This window comes from Mobula hypostoma, chromosome 18 (genome assembly GCF_963921235.1).
Source record: "Mobula hypostoma chromosome 18, sMobHyp1.1, whole genome shotgun sequence".
Classification (NCBI taxonomy): domain Eukaryota; kingdom Metazoa; phylum Chordata; class Chondrichthyes; order Myliobatiformes; family Myliobatidae; genus Mobula; species Mobula hypostoma.
Window position 1 is genome coordinate 12,922,696 of NC_086114.1, and position 16,874 is coordinate 12,939,569.

The following is a 16,874-nucleotide window of genomic DNA, read 5'->3' on the forward strand; positions in this document are numbered from 1 at the left end:
AAGGAAACAGCCTCCTCTATCTACTGTGTCCACACCCTTCATCATGCTTGTATACTCCCATCAAATCTGACCTCATTCTTCTCTTTTGTAACTCGTTCCTGTACTCTCACTAATGCATTTAAATTGCTATCAGAATTTACTTTATTTTTATTTAGAGATCTGGCATTTTAACAGGTTCTTCCCGCCCAATGAGACTGTGGCGCCCAATTACACCGATGTGATCCTATTAATCTACTGCCCTGTATGTCTTTTGGGACACAGGAGAAAACTGGAACACCTGGAGGAAACCCCTGCGGTCACAGCGAGAATCTACAAACTCCTCACAGTGGTGGGAATTACACCCAATACTCCAGACTGGACATATGTTTCATGAAGCATGACTTCCCCGTGTATACACTCTACTGATAAAGCCCAGGTATTCCCACTACGTACTTCCAGATGTCCAGGACAAAGAAGTGGGCGGGAAAAACCATACTGGTCACTAACCACGTTGCAAACTGCCTTATCCAAAAGCTCTCCACTGATAAGCACCACAGGGCTAGCAAAACAACAAAAAACTTCACGTCATCTTAAAAGTTTCTTCCCCCACCTAATTAATCTGTTCACAGGTGGGAGGGGGCAGTAACAGACCATTCATTATCCCATATACCACTTCTATTACCCCCAACACAGCACTGTATATACTTCAAACCACTTTTTATAATGCTCATTACATTGTAAATACATGATGGTATTGATGCATGTTTTATTCTATATCCATACTTGAACCTCTAACTTTATATTTTTTTAATATAATTCTTTATCCTTTATAATTGGTGAAGGTTGTTTTTTGTTGCATGTCACACCCTGGACAATACAGCACAGCAAATTCCAAATACATATAAATATATATGACAAATGAAGTTGATCCTGTCCCTACACCCCACATTAAATAATCAGCCTGTGAATGGAATAAATTTTCCAGTAATCTCACCGACCTTTAGCTAAGATTTTCCTTCCCACTTGAAAACTGTAGTCTCCGTCGGTAACTCAACCAATGTATGTGATCCTAATGTCTTATTAGTGGGGGAATAATCAACCCTGTCTTGACAACAGTGTGCAATTTTATACAGTGGGAAAAAACAGTGATAATTGTCAGTGTGCATGCATATATTTTAGTACCTTCTCTATTATAAAAGAAATTTAATGAATGTAATTAGCAACTTTCATTACAGGAACAGAAGTTCTTCCAATTAAGATAAAGATCCCTGAGCTAACAACAAACAGGTCACACCTGCTCCCAAGCAGTAGTTAGAACCTAGATCAGAGAAGCTCAGCAAGCTCTCCCATCTCTCTGCACGTCCCTCTACTCACATAAGGACCAGATCTACGCAGAGCAATCTTTGTCAGTTCCTTGGGGTTTACACATTGAGAGATGCAGCATGCTAACAGGTCTTTCTAGCCCAACAAGTTGCACTGCCCAATTACAGTCATGTGATCAGTTAACCTACTAATCTGCACGTTTTTGGAACGTGAGCGGATACTGGAGGAAATTCGTGTGGTTTCGGGGAGAACTAATGATCTCCTTGCGGTGGCACAATAGAACCAGAGTCACTGGGACAGTGTAGCGTTATGCTGCCATTCCAATTGAGGACTAATTTCCTCCACTCCAGTTAAGTGTGATTACTTTTAATACTGGGGAAGCCTTTGCACACTGTGTAGCCTTGACAAGGAGGATGAAGGATATTCTAAGAAGATGGGGCTTAGCACACACAGATACACTGACCACATCCACGGAGGCAGACACACAGCCTATTCTTCGGTTCCTCTCCCTCCCGTCCCTTTCGTTGCCTCCACCTCTGTCACTATTTCCGCCCTTCATCTGCCAATTACCCCTCCTCACCTGAATCCATCAATAACTCCAATAGACACGGATTTTGCAGATGCTGGAAATCACGAGACAGACACACACAAAACACTAGAGGAACTCAACAGGTCAGGTAGCATCTGTGGAGGGAAATAGTCGATGCTTTGGGCAGAGACCCTTCATTGGGGTCCGGCACTTTGTGTGTGTGTGTGTGTGTGTGTTACCAGCTCTTCCTCCACCACTTCCCCTTTTTATACCAGTTATCTCCCTTAGTCCAGAAGAGGGGTCTCGACACAAAACATTAATAGTACCTTTGTCTTTCTTCTTCTTTCGCCCGTTACACCACTGGCCTTTAGGGAGACAATTACTGTGTCCTTCATCGTCTCAGTAGCTTCTTCTTGGTATACTGTCAGTCATGCAAGTCCCAGGTGGAGACTGTCATACACAGATGTAGGATTCTTCATTGCTGTTTCCTTAACGGTTTTGTTTGGGTTGTTAGCCCTGAGCTGAACTCCCAAACCTGAAGGATGTACCTTTGTCCGGTTGAATACCTCCAGCAGTTTGTTTCAATTTGCCCAGCCTCAATTCCATCCTCTTATTAATTTCTCCCTTGGTCTCTTTGTACCATTCCCCCTAACTGCCTCCCTCAGCCTCCCCACCCTTTTTTCCCCCTCCGTCAACTCTGTCATTCCTGCTTGTTTTGCTTAAGAGAATGAGGAAGGATCTCATTGAAATCTACTGAATATTGAAAGGCCTAGACAGTGTGGAGGTACAGATGTTTACATCCGCGGGAGAATCTAGAACCAGCGGGCACAGTTTCAGAATACAAGGACGTCCCTTTAGAACAGAGATGAGGAGGAATTTCTTTAGCCAGAGGGTGGTGAATTTGTGGAATTTGTTGCCACAGGCAGCTGTGGAGGTCAGGTCGTTGGGTGTATTTAAGGCAGAGATTGATAGGTTCTTGATTGGACATGGCATCAAAGGTTATGGGGAGAAGGCTGGGAACTGGGGTTGAGGAGGAGAGAGTAAAAAAAGATCAGCCATGATTGAGTGGCGGAACAGACTTGATGGGCCAGATAGCCTAATTCTGCTCCTATGTTTTATGATCTTATGGTGGTGAGAGAATGGGAAGCCACATTGAAATTGGTAGCCACCTATTTCCTTAATTGTCTCTGCCATTTTTTTTTCCTTTTCTCCCATCTCTACTGCAAAGGAGTTACATTACCTTTTTTATATTTTCTGTCTATAAATTGCAGAACCTTTTAACTCTGTTTACATGTTCCTTTGTAGATTACTCTGTGTTTGAATTTTCAAGTTTTTCCATTCTTCTGCTCTTTTTGCCAATGTCATGTGCCTTCTCCTTTAATTTATTACTATTATTAACTTGTTAGTCAATGTTAGCTGGACACTCGTTGGGTATTTGTGTCATGAAAGGGTTACATATTTGCTATTAAAAATATCGTCTTTAAATGCTAGCCATCAATCATTTACTGTCATATCTTTTAATGTAGTTTCCCAATCCACTGAAACCAATTCACATCTCATACCTTTGTAATTTCGTTTGATTAAATTGCAATATATATTACACTCAGTGACCACTTCATTAGATACAGAAGTGGAACCCAGTGTGGTCCTCTGCTGCCCATCAACCTCAAGGTTTGATGTGCTGTGCATTCAGAGATGCTCTTCTGCACACTACTGTTGTCACACATGGTTATTTGAGTTGCTGTCGCTTTCCAGTCAGCTTGAAACAGTTTGGCCATTCTCCTCTGACCTCTCTCGTTAACAAGGTGCCAATCGCTGGATGATTTTTGTTTATCGCCGCACCCTCCATAAACTCTAAATTGTTGTGTGTAAAAATGCCAGATCATCACCCCATCTGACACCAACAATCATTCTACAATCAAAGGCACTTAGATCACACCTTTTTGATGCTTAGTCTAAACACAACTGAACCTCTTGATCATGTCTGCATGCTTTTATGCAGTGAGTTGCTATTCATGATTGGCTGATTAGATATTTGCATTAACAAGCAGGTGTGAGGACGTACCTAATAAAGAGGCCACTAAGTGTATGATTTTCAATCTTTCTCTAAAATTTTATCTTGTTTTGATCACCCCACTTTACTAAAAAGATGAATTAATCCAAGTTTTACAGTCAGTGACAACTGTACCAGTACTTCCTGCACGTATCTAGACTCTTACCAAAGTGCAAAAAATATTTTAACTATATTTCTGAGCGTTTAATAGAAAACAAGTGAAGACAGAACCAGCCCAGCAGGTCATACATTTCCCACATGTCAGATTGAAAAGTTTCTACAGGGAATTCAGGCACACTTCAGTGGGTTAAATGCCTTCAGGCATTTGGATGCTCGGGGTTCCCAGAGACCAGAGATCACAGCTCAATATTGATGTTAGCAGAACAGTATGAAGGGATTTCTACAGGACCGATTGGTCGCCTCTAAATGAAAATTTCAACTGGGCTTTCAGCTTATGGGTGAACACAGAATGAAGGATGGACTCAGCAGCTCAGGCAGCATCTCTGAACTTTTTTTGCCAAAACGCCGGCTGTTTAGTCCTCTCCACAGATTGGGTGCGCGTGAGAGAGAGACTATCTGTGTGTGTATGTGACTCCGTGAGTCTGCCTGCAAGTGTCTGTGTCTTCGTGTGTGACTCCGTGAGTCTGCCTGCAAGTGTCTGTGTGTGCGAATGTGTGTGTCTCTGGATTTCCAGCATCTGCAGAATCTCTTGTGTTTATGATAACTAGCGGATGATAAGTAACTTTATAGAGTCATTGGTAAGTTATAGATCTATAACTATATTAGAGTCAAATAGATTAGAAACAGGCCCTTCTGCCCATGTAGTCCATGCCAACTATTAACACCATTCACACAAATCACATTTTATTCCCTTCACACTCCTGTCAACTTTCTACTGTACACCTACACACTAGAGACAAATTGCAGTGGCCAATTAGCCTACCAGCCTTCACTTTTGGGCTTTGAGAGGAAACCAGGTGAGTGGGGAAGGAGGCCTGAACTACAATGATGGAAGGTGTTAGATGGAAGAGGTAAATTGCTGAAGAAGGAATCTGCTAGGAGATGATAGTGGACTGTGGAATAAAAGGAAGGTAGAGAACCAGAGGGAGGTAATGGGCAGATCACACGAGGGCAGGAAGAAGGAAAAGGGCAAGAGGGCCACCAGAATGGGAGGGTGGGAGGGATCAAAAGGCAGCAGTTACTGGAAGTTAGAGAAATCAATGTTCATGCCATCAGGTTGGAGACTACCCAGGCTGAAAATGAGGTGTTGCTTCTCCAACATGCATTTGGCCTCATCATGACAGTAGTCGGCCACAGACTGACGTGTCAGTGTGAGAATAGGAAGTCAAATTGAGATGGGTAGCCATCCATTTCCTTAATTTTTTCTTCCAAAATTTCCCTTTTCTCCCTTCTTGGTTCAGACGAACAGGGGAAATTCACCAGGCCACAGGAAGCACATCTGAATCCCACACAGCTCAGGATTGAACCCATGTCAATAGACTGTGAGGTAACAGCTCTACAAGCTGTTCCTCTGGATTCTCCCGTGCTGTGGCTTATCACTGTTCACCCAATCACCCAAGCTAATCTAACCCTAATTGTGTAATTCCATAATAGTCCGCTGTGATTTCTCAAATTTTTCAGAAGTTTTTCCCTGATTGTAGAAGGCTTTGTGATGCCCAGGATTACAAAGATGGTCCAGAGCATCAAATTCAAGATTCTGCAGATGCTGGCAATCCAGAGCAACACACAAAATGCTGGAGGAACTCAGCAGGTTAGGCTGTATCTATGGAAATGAATAAATAGGCGACATTTTGGACTGAGACTCCTCACTGGGACTGGAAAGGAAGGTGGAAGACGCCGGAATTCGATGGGGGCAGGCAAGGAGTACAAGCTGCAGGTGATAAGTGAAACCAGGTGAGGGGAAGGGTGGGTGGGGATGGAGGGATGAAGTAAGAAGCTGGGAGGAAATTGGCAGAAGAGGCAAAGGGATGAAGAAGGACCCAGACAAATATAAGTATTAAGCATTCTTTCACCTTCCTCCCAGTCTCAAATATTCTGCTTCCATATGTTTGTACAGCAGTGTGGCCATTTGGTCCATTCAGGCTTTGCAGGGTTTTACTTTCCGCCAGTTATTTCTTTATAAATTCTCTTTAATGCCTATTGATTCCTTGCCACAAGCCCACTGCTGACTTTCCTACTCCCCCCCTCCCCCCCAACAACCCACACTCAGGTTAATTTCCAGTAGCCAATTAACCAACTGGTCAGCATGGCTTTGGAGCTGAGGACAGAGAGTGTGCAAACTTCACGCAGACAGCGGCCTTAGTCATGATTAAACCTGAGTCACCGGAGCACTGTACCTAGTCTGGGTTGACTGAAGCCTTACTGACACCAACCTAACCACAGCAACACGGACAGAAGTCCAAGATTCAGTTGATGAGTATTTTCCAACATTAAAATGCCTTTCCTACATCACCACTCACAACTCCTTTGTACAGTTTTAATTCAAAACAAATCACAAAATAATCATCATTGGATATATTGATTACCTTTACATTTGATTGTAATAAAGATGAAAACGAATCGAAATTTACACAGTTCAAAAAAAATGTTGAAGTTGTGCTCTGAATGTATAAAGAGAGCGTTTTTTTGTGAAATCTTTACTAAGTGATCACCCTATGGGCCAATTTTGGAGATGCCCTTGGTCTGAGCAAAGAATTGGCATCATTCCATCCAAACTCTGAGGGACAAGGACTGGCCCAAAAACTTCCTCGTCCTTGCAAAAGGCCTAAACCAACCACTAATCCTTAGCAGGCCACTTGAAGGCTTTTAATTATTTAAGTGGCCCAAAGTGAATAAGTGCCATTACTGTGGTATAACCATGAATTAATTCGTCACATTCTGAAGAGCTGCTGCACTCTCTCAGCGAGAAGTTTTCAGTCACAATACGATCACAGCCAATTTCTCCATTGCCAAAAAACCCAAACAGCGGAATGCTCGGGAACTGCTTCCTGAAGGCATCAGCCTCCACGTTCTCCATCTTGCGGTAGTAGTTCTGACCACGGCCAATGCAAGCGAACATGAAGCCCACGGTGTTGTGCTCAGGAATGTTGGCAGCCTTGAGGCGCTGCATCACCGCTTCTACGCTCTTGGGTGTCTCCACGTCTTCATCGAGGAGAATAGACGCAGCCTGGATTGATCTGCCACTGAACGACAGACCCGCTATTCCATACATGTGCCAGGCATCAATCCTATAAGGGGGTGGGGGACAAAGGTAGAACACAGATCATGAAAGCTCAATCCCTAGGAAGCCAAGTGGAAACCTTTTAAAGAAACAGACGTGGTGTTCATCCCTTTATATGTGGAGATGGAAAATGGTTCTATGGTGATTTACAGTGATTACACTGATCAAAAGCATTTCAAAAAAGATTTTTGCAATCAAGAGACTTATCTTTCAGAGACCAGTGCTAGAATCAAACGGAGTCTGAGGAATGGAAAGCTCTATCAGCTAACTGAATACACCTAACTACAGTAATTCACAGAATAGCTTGCCACCATCTTTCAGGGTTACTGCCCACTTCAAAAATAAAAGGTGTGCTTTTAAGAGAAGCAGCTCAGGTTTGGAGAGAGCAGCAGAGAGTCATCCTCACCTAAATGTACGGAATCCAAGCTGCTTAATGGTGACGGTGGTCCTCCTGAAACTGAAATCCCATTCCACATCATCTGAATCTCTCTCCTCCAATTCCTATGCTGGCTCCTTTCTTACACCACTTCCGTAGTCTGTGCTACCTGCTGAACTTAAGTCACTTCACAAGCAAAAAGATCCGAGAATAATTTATAACAACCCCTTCTGTCTGAGACAACAATTGCATCAAATTGATAAAATGGAAGAAAGTAAATAGCTAAGGCCAGGCAGGTAGGACTCTAAAACAAACCTGAAAAGAGGCATTCTCCATCCACAATAAACTTGGAGGATGGAAACATAAGAATGTGTGCATTGAAATATATAATTAGTTAGAAATCTAGATCTTCTACTGCTTAGTGCCAAGAAAGAAATTCCACCTACAAAAATATGTTCCTCTCTAAACCTTCATCTCCCTGACTTGCTGCCTTGTACTGTGACCGCAACACATTTTATTACCTGGAAATCCATATGGTGTGAGGTGCACTGACTCATTTCTAAGCGAGTTCTAACAAGCAATTTACATTTTTTAAAAAATATGACAGTGCATCCCTTGTGAAATGGGAGCAGTACTTTTGAACACAGGCTGTGGGAGTCCCTCATCCCGAAAGAAAACTCTTTGGGGTTTTAAGATGCGGGTCAATAGCCTTTTAAAGGCTATGCCAGCAATGATGAAGTGTATGCATTATCAGTTTTAGCTACACAATAAATATGTACACTGCTCTTGGCTGGCAAGAACATGCTGTCAAATAAACACACCAAAACTATTTAAACCAAATAAACAGATACTTGAATGACATTAAGTCTTTGGGTGGGGCAGTAACCCAAGTTACTGTGACCTTGAATTCAACAATACCATTCAAGGATGAATGTGCATATTAACATCTTCAGAAAACAAACTAACAGGTCATTCACTATTAGATGAAGCTCTGCAGGAAAGAAAACAGAACAGTACAGCTCATGATGTTATGCCACCCGTTTGACCTACTCCAAGATCAATCTAGCCCTTCCCTTCACATAGACCTCCTTTTACTTCCATCTATCTGCCTATCAAAGAGTCTCTTAAATCTGCCGAATGTGTCTGCCTCTATCAGTGCGTTCCATGCACTTACCACTGTGTACAAATAACATTACATGCATTTGTTGGAAAATGTATGTGAATCTCTGGGGTAATGCCTTCCACAAAAACTCTTTGCAGTCAGGAGCTCCAATCATTGAGATGAGATTGGAGATGTGGGTTGGAGAGGTACCTTGCCCTACAAAAAAAAGGCACACAAAGTCAGGTTACTGACTGACAGAGCCTGCTCTTCTCAAGAAAGATCTGTTTGTGTATACCACACTTCGATCAAAACAATTCCAGAGGAGAATTGCAGAGATGCATGAAGCTGGAAAAGTCTACAAAAACATTTCTAAAGACCTGAGTGTTCATCAGTCAACAGTAAGAGAAATTGCCTACAAATGGAGGAAACTCAGTACTGTTGCTACTCTCCCTAGGAGTGGGCATCCTGCAAAGATCACACTAAGAACACAACTTGCAATGCTGAAGGAGGTGAAAAAGAACCCAAGGTAACAACAAAAGACCTGCAGAAATCTCTGGAACTTGCTAAGGTCTCTGTTCATGTGTCCACTATAAGGAAAACACTGAACAAGAATGTTGTTCATGGAAGAACACCACAGAGGAAGCCACTGCTCTCCAAAAAAAAAAAAATTGCTGCATGTCTCAAGTTTGCAAAAGACCACCTGGATGTTCTACAACGCTTCTGAGAAAATTCTACAGGGTTCACAAACTTTCTAGGACCACTGAAACTCTATATTTCCTCCAATCACATTAAAAGTATGTCCTCTTGTATTAGCCTTTGCTACCCTGGGGAAAAGGTGCTGACTGTCTGTTCTTTTTATGTCTCATCATTCTACATGCCTCTATCAAGTCTCAACCTAATCTTCCTTTACTCTGAAGAGAAAAGCCCAGGCTTGCTCAACCTTTCCTCATTAAGACATGCTCTCTAATCCAAACAGCATCCTGGTAAATCTCCTCTGCACCCTCCCTAAAGTCTCCATATCATTCCTATAATGTGGCAACCAGAACTGAACACAATACTCCAAGTGTGGTCTAACCAGAGTTTTATAGAGTTGCAGCATTACCTCATGCCTCTTGAAATCAATCCTCTGACTAATGAAGACCAACACAACATTTACTTTCTTAACCATCCTATCAACTTTCAGGGTTCTATACACTTGGACCCCAGGGTCCCTGTTCCTCCACACAGATCAGAATCCTGCCACTAACTTTGTACCCTGCCATCAAGTTCGACCTTCCTAAGTGTATCAGTTCACACTTTTCCCAGATTGAATTCATTTTGCCACGCAGCCCAGCTCTGCATCCTGTCAATGTCCCAACGCAACTTACGGTAGCCCTCTACACTATTCACAAAACCAGTAACCTTTGTGTCATCAGCAAACTTACAAACCCACCCTTCCACTTCCTCATCAAAGGCAAAGTTAAAGTAAGAAGTTATTTATAAAAAGTCACAAAGAGCAGAGGACCTAGCACAGATCTCTTCAGAACACCACTAGTCACGGACCTCAAGGTACAACATGCTCCATCTATTACCAATTCCGAATTCAAGCAGTCAAGTTTCCGTGGATCACAGGCTTCCTAATTTTCTGAACGAGCCTGACATAGGGAACTTTGTTAATCACCTTACTAAAATCCATTTACACCACATCCATTGCTCTACTCTCATCAATTTGTTTTGTCACTTCCTCAAAAAAGTCCATCAGACTTATATGGCACAAGCTGCCTCTCACAAAGCCATGCTAACCATTCCTAGTCAGGCTATACTTCTCAAAATGCGCATAAATCCTGTCTCTAAAAATCCTCTCCAATTGTTTGGCCACCACTGATATAAAACTCACTGGTCGTTAATTCCCAGGATTATCCTATTACCGGGGTTTTCCCTAATCCTACATACCAATGTCACCATCTAACTCTCATAAATCCCTTCTTGTGCTCCTTCCTAGCTACCTTATAACTCTCAAATATCCTGTCTGATTATTTGATTCCTAACCATAAGTCTGTCTTCTTCCTCTTGACAAAATGTTTGAACATTCCTGTTTCTGACTTCTGCCCATACTGAATCAGCAGATGATCCTCCATGACATCCTCCCTTTCTGCAGCCGTATTACAATCCCTTAATAGTTATGCCACTCCCCCACCTCTTTTACCTCCCTTCCTGTCCCTTTTGAAACATCTAAACCCTGGAACATCCAGTAGTTATTCCTGCCATTGTGACCGCCAGGTCTCGGTAATGGCCACAGCATCGTAGCTCCAAGTACTGATCCATGCTCAAAATTACGGATACTTTGTCCTTTGAAGTAAACACATTTCAACCCATCCAAATGACTGCATTTATGCTCCACCTGTTCCCTATCCTTCCTCACAATCTCTCTACACACTGCATCTACCTTTACACCAACTGCTCATTCCTCTGTCCTATCACTCTGGTTCCCACCCCCCTGCCCAGCCTAGTTTAAACCCAGCCCATCACCCGAGCAAACCTGCCCACAAGGCCCCTCAAGCTCCGAACCCTTCCCTTTTGTATAGGTAAGTATAAAACTGTCACAAATACTGTCACGTTTGCCTACATGGTGTCAATCACATCAAACAAATGAAAAAAAAATTTGTGATGCTGGAAGCAGTTCAAACACTTAGTAACTGATTAAGCAACACACAATCTGCTCAGAACTTAGCAGGTTAAGCTGTGTGTGTTCGCGTGTGTTAAGAATTGCTAACTTTTCAGGTCAAACCCCTGTACAATGACGAGATCAATATCTGGAACATTTGCATTGTCTTACAAGGAAAGATTGGACAGATTAGGTTTATATCCATTAGAATTAAGTCCATTTAGAAGAGTGAGAAGGAATTTATGAAATCCTGAGGCGTTTTGACAAGATGGATATATAGATGATGTTTCCTCTTGGGTGAAAATAAAGAACTAGGGGTCACTGTTTAAGGGAGACAAGACTCAGTTTTCTCTCCAAGGGTGTTGTGAATCACCTCCTGAAAAGGCAGGGAATAGTTTTAATCAGAAGTAGATATTCTTGTTAAGCCAGTTCGTGAAAGATACCACAAGCAGACGGTAATGTGGAAATTAGGTTACAGTCAAATCAGCCATGATCAAATGCTGAAGCAGACTCACATGGTTGAGTGGCTTTGTCCAATGCCTAAATTTGTAAGTTTGGATCTATGTTCAGAAAATACATATCATCTTAGCACAGTGAAGATCTACGCACCAACTCTTCTCAAATCATTATCAAAATTGCAAGAATTGTTTATTAAAGCATTGGGATCTACAAAAGGAAGATGATCTATCACATATACAAATATCCACTGCCAAAGTAGTTTCAAAGATTAATGTAACTCTCCAATCTGTTTAGATGAGTAAATGCTTAATCTACACTTCTCAGAATAGTCATATGACTTACTTAATTCCTTCTGAAAACAAACAACACACTTGTTACAGTTCTGAAGGACATGAAATTTCTGAATTAATTCCTCTACACATCATGTACAAAAGGGATTCCTTGAATAGTTTACCCTCTTTCTGACTGAGTGATGATGAGACCATGGGCAACACATCTCCCCCAGAACAATGAGGTCTGTACAGATCAGGAACCAATCCCAGGTCTCTCCTGCTCATTAGGGCTGCCTAATATATGAAGTGCTCCCCAAGCCTTTGGGAACGAGTGTACTGGGTTCCATAAGAGTCAGGAGATGAGTTTAATTACACCAAGAGGAATTATACAGAGAGTTCATTGCAGTGATGAAATGAATAAATTGCATTACAACAGAAAAGAAACATTTTCTTTCTTACAAGCTACATAAGCAGATTAAAAACCTAGGTGTTAACATTAAACCCACCTTGCAGAACTGGGTGAAAAGACGCGATCAATATGGCCCCCTATTACAATGGTGTTCCTCACGTTGAAAGGCCTGGTGAGTCGCTGAATGAAGTCCGCTGCTGCAGGCTTGTAAGTATTGTATCCGAACAGCAGGACTGTGCGCAGGTCTGGGTTATCTTGAAGACCTAAGACAGGAAAAGTAAGCAATAAAACTCAGCAGGAATTCTCAGTGTGCTACGGGGCGCAAAGCATTCTTTCAAAGGTTTGGTGGCATGGTCGATCAGCTCACTAGTAATGGTGCTCAAAATACCAGGAAAACTCTTGGCAGTGATGTTAACTACCTTTTTTTTTAAGGTATCCGTTAGTCTTGCGAGACCATGGATCTGCACCTGGAAAGTCTTCACTCTCCAGTGTGCAGGCCTGGGCAAGGTTGTATGGAAGACCAGCAGTTGCCCATGCTGCAAGTCTCCCCTCTCCACAACACCAATGTTGTCCAAGGGACGGGCATCAGGACCCATACAGCTTGGCACCAGTGTCATCGCAGAGCAATGTGTGATTAAGTGCCTTGCTCAAGGACACAACACATTGCCTCGGCTGGGCTCAAGCTCACGACCTTCAGGTTGCCAGTCCAATGCCTTAACCACTTGGCCACGTGCCCACTCAACTACCTAGTGTTAACCCATTCAGATGGACAGCAAAACTAAAACATGCTGATGGGGAATTAATTGGGACAGCATGGTAGCACAGCAGTTAGCAATACGCCATCACAGTAGCAGTGACCCAGGTCCAATTCCCACTGCTGTCTAAGGAGGAGCTTGTGCATTCTCACCATTACTGTGTGGGTTTCTTCCAGATGCTCTGGGCTCCTCCCACATTCCCATAAGGGCGTCAAATGGTATGGGGGAGAAGCCAGGAGAATGGGATTGAGGGGGATAATAAATCAGTTATGATGGATGGAATGGCAGAGCAGACTCAATGGTCTGAATGGCCTATCTCCGCTCCTATGTCTTACTGTACCCAAAGGCATGTGGTCACGTGTGTGTAATTAGGCAGTGCGGGCTCATTGGGCCAGGAGGGCCTGCTACCATGCAGTATCCCTAAGTAATATTTGTTTGTTGCAATTAGAAGCAATATGTTCAGTCTATATTCAAGGAAAAAGCAAAGCAATGGAAGTGGAAAACTGAAACAAAAACAGAAAATGTTGGAGTTACCAAGCAGGCCAGACAACACCCATTGAGAAAGATACAGAGCTAATATCTCAGTCGACACTGGTCTGGTTCTCTCTCCACCAAGGCTGCTGCAAATTTGCAGCGTTTTGTTTAATCGCATCTTTCATTACTCACTGCTAGCTATAGATAACAATTGTGCCATGCCTTTCATATTCATTATGAATTAAGTTTCTAAAAGAATGCCAGATGACCAACATATCACAGCACAGTGTAGAGAATTTGCAAAAGCCTTTGAAATGGAAATATAGGAATACAATCCTTCTTTTCCCTGCAGCATAGAACAGAGCAAAAAAACTAGTGACCAACTTTCCTATAGATAAAGGTAGAGTTTTATCACAAACAGAAAGCCCAAGACGATGATTATAGTTTGCTGTGGTCTCTAAACTGCGGTGGCGGGCAGCACTACAGCAAATTTCCATACTGCATTAAGTGCTAGGGTTATTTACATACTTTAGTCATAATTTCATTGTAAATTCTATGTAACATAATCTGCAGTCTGTGCATGGAGTGGTATAAAACACTGCAGAGCGAGCTTCCCTGCAGCGCCATCCAGTGGCAACAGATTAGATACTGAATAGTCACAAATGTGTATTAATCAGTGGAAAAGACAGGAAACATTTTCTTTTTACTCTTCCCCATATTTCCTTAGAACGTAGAAAGCCAGTTGGCCTGTCTAGTCAATGCCAGCTCACAGAAAATACCATCCCCTCCTTATTTCCCTGAACTCATTCTCTCACATATGTCCATTAACTCCACTCACAACTTACAATTTGGCCAATTAACCTACCAACTAATGCAAACACGAGGAAATCTGCAGATGCTGGAATTTCAAGCAACACACATAAACGTCGCTGGAAGAAGAACTGAAAGAAGAGCTAGTAATTTGACTTTCAAATCTCTTACTAGCTCTTCTTTCAGTTAGTCCTGACGAAGGGTCTCAGCCCGAAACATCAACTGTACCTCTTCCTAGAGATGCTGCCTGGCCTTCTGCGTTCACCAGCAACTTTTAAGTGTGTTGCTTTAACCTACCAACTAACATGAGATGGCAACATGATAGGAAATCAGACAACTTAAAGAAATCCTGGGGATTCATATAAACTCCACACGGACAGCAACTAACAGTCAGGACCAAATCGAAGCCATTGGAGCTGGGAGGCAGCAGACAACTGTACCATTCACCAAGAGGTTCCCTACTTGTCTGCAAAACAACAAGGTCACTTCCTAGCTGAGTACAGTAGACCAGCAGAGAGACAAGTTTAATTCCTACCATGGTAGCTGGGGGAATTCAATTCAGTTAATTAAATAATTCTGTAATATGATGCTATTACGGGTAACATCATTATTAGTGACTTGTCTTAAAAACTCATCCAGTTTATAAGCTTCTGTCCTTAACTGAACATGAATCTAGCAAAGTGGTTACTCTTCGAACAGCTTGACAATCCACTTCATTAAAAGGGTCTAACAGTGATACCCATGTACTAGGAATGAATGATTTTTAAAAATATTCTCTTTTCTTTGCCTCCACAAGGTACAAGACACCAATATCATGGGCACACCATCACAACTGTATCACAAACATGGGCAGACCCCTCCTTAATCACAGAGTTAAATTCCCAGAGATCCATTCATGGAAGCAGCAACATGCTAAAGGCTACAGTGATTCAAGATAGCTCATACCAACAGGTGAGATGTAGATACACTGCTGCCTTGCAAATAATAAGGCAAAGGAACAGCATTTTGCCATTTGGTCCATCGAGTATGATCTGCCATTCCATAATGGCTAATTTCACTTTCTCTCTCAACCCCAATCTCCGGTCTTCTCCCTGTAACCTTTGTCACCTTTAATCAAGAATTTATCAACCTCCCCACCCCCCCACCACTTTAAATATACACAATGACTTGGCTCCACAGCCATCTGCAGCAATGAATTCCACAGATTCACCACTCTCTGGCGAAAGAAATTCCTTCTCATCTCTGTTCTAAAGAGACATTCTTGTATTCTGAGATTGTGCCCTCTGGTCCTAGAATCTCCCATGTCCACTCTATCTAGGGATTTCAATATTCCATAGATTTTAATGAGATTGCCCCTCAACTTTCTAAACTCTAGCAAGTACAGGCCCAGAGCCATCAAATGCGATCCACGCATTAACCCTTTCATCCCTGCATTCGTTGTCATAAACCTCCCCTGGATCCGGTCCAATGCCAGCAAATCCTTCCTTAGATGTGGGGCCCAAAAGAGCTCATAATACTCCAAATGTGATCTGAACAAAGTTTCAACATTATATCCTCATTTTTATATTATAAGACCACAAGGCAGGAATAGAATTTGGCCATTCGGCCCATCAAGTCTGCTCTGTCATTCCATCATGGCTGATTTATCATCCCAACTAACTCGATTCTGCTGCCTTCTCCCCATAATCTTTAATGCCTCGATTACTGAAGAACCTATCAACTTTCATCTTAAATGTACCCAATGAACTGGCTTGCACAGCTGTGTGTGGCAATGAATTCCAGATTCACCACTCTCTGGCTAAAGAATTATTTCCTCATCTCTGTTCTATAGGAGTGTCCCTCTATTGTGAGGCTGTGCCCTCTGGTTCTAGACTCCCTCACTGTAAGAAACATCTTCTGCACATGTACTCTATCTAAGCCGTTCAATATTCGATCGGTTTCAAGGAGATCCCCACCCATTCTTCTCAACTCCAGCAGTACGTGCCCAGAGCCATCAAAGGCTTATGTGTTAACCCTTTCATTCCTGGGATCATTCTTGTGAACTTCCTCTGGATCCTCTCCAATGCCTGCATCTCATTTCTTAGATAAGGAGCCCAAAACTGCTCACAATACTCCACAAGCAGTCTGGCCAAATCCTTATAAAGCCTCAGCATTGCACCCTTGTTTTTGTATCCTAGTCCACTCGAAATGAATGCGAACATCGCACCTGCCTTTCTTACCACCAACTTAACCTACAAGTTAACCTTTCAGGAATCCTGAGTCCCAAGTCCCTTTGCACCTCTGATAAATGAATTCGCTCCCCATTTAGAAAATAGTCTGCACCTTTATTCCTTCTACCAAAGTACGTGACCATATACTTAGCTACACTGTATTCCTTTTGCCTTTTACTTGCTCATTCTCCTAATCTGTCCAAATCCTTCTGCAAATTCTTTACTTCCTCAACATTAC

General features: G+C 42.5%; 1 protein-coding gene across 1 annotated transcript in view; it reads right to left on the minus strand.

Annotated features, from left to right (window-relative positions):
* Nucleotides 1–6,106: 6,106 nt before the first annotated feature.
* Nucleotides 6,107–16,874, minus strand: part of fbxo22 (F-box protein 22) — a 38,778-nt gene continuing 28,010 nt past the window's right edge. The window contains exons 6-7 of the mRNA XM_063070460.1: nt 12,485–12,650; nt 6,107–7,132 (exon numbers count right to left, since the gene is read on the minus strand). Of these exons, the coding sequence (XP_062926530.1) occupies nt 6,715–7,132; nt 12,485–12,650 (584 nt within the window). The 3' untranslated portion in view covers nt 6,107–6,714. The remainder of the gene's footprint in view (nt 7,133–12,484; nt 12,651–16,874) is intronic.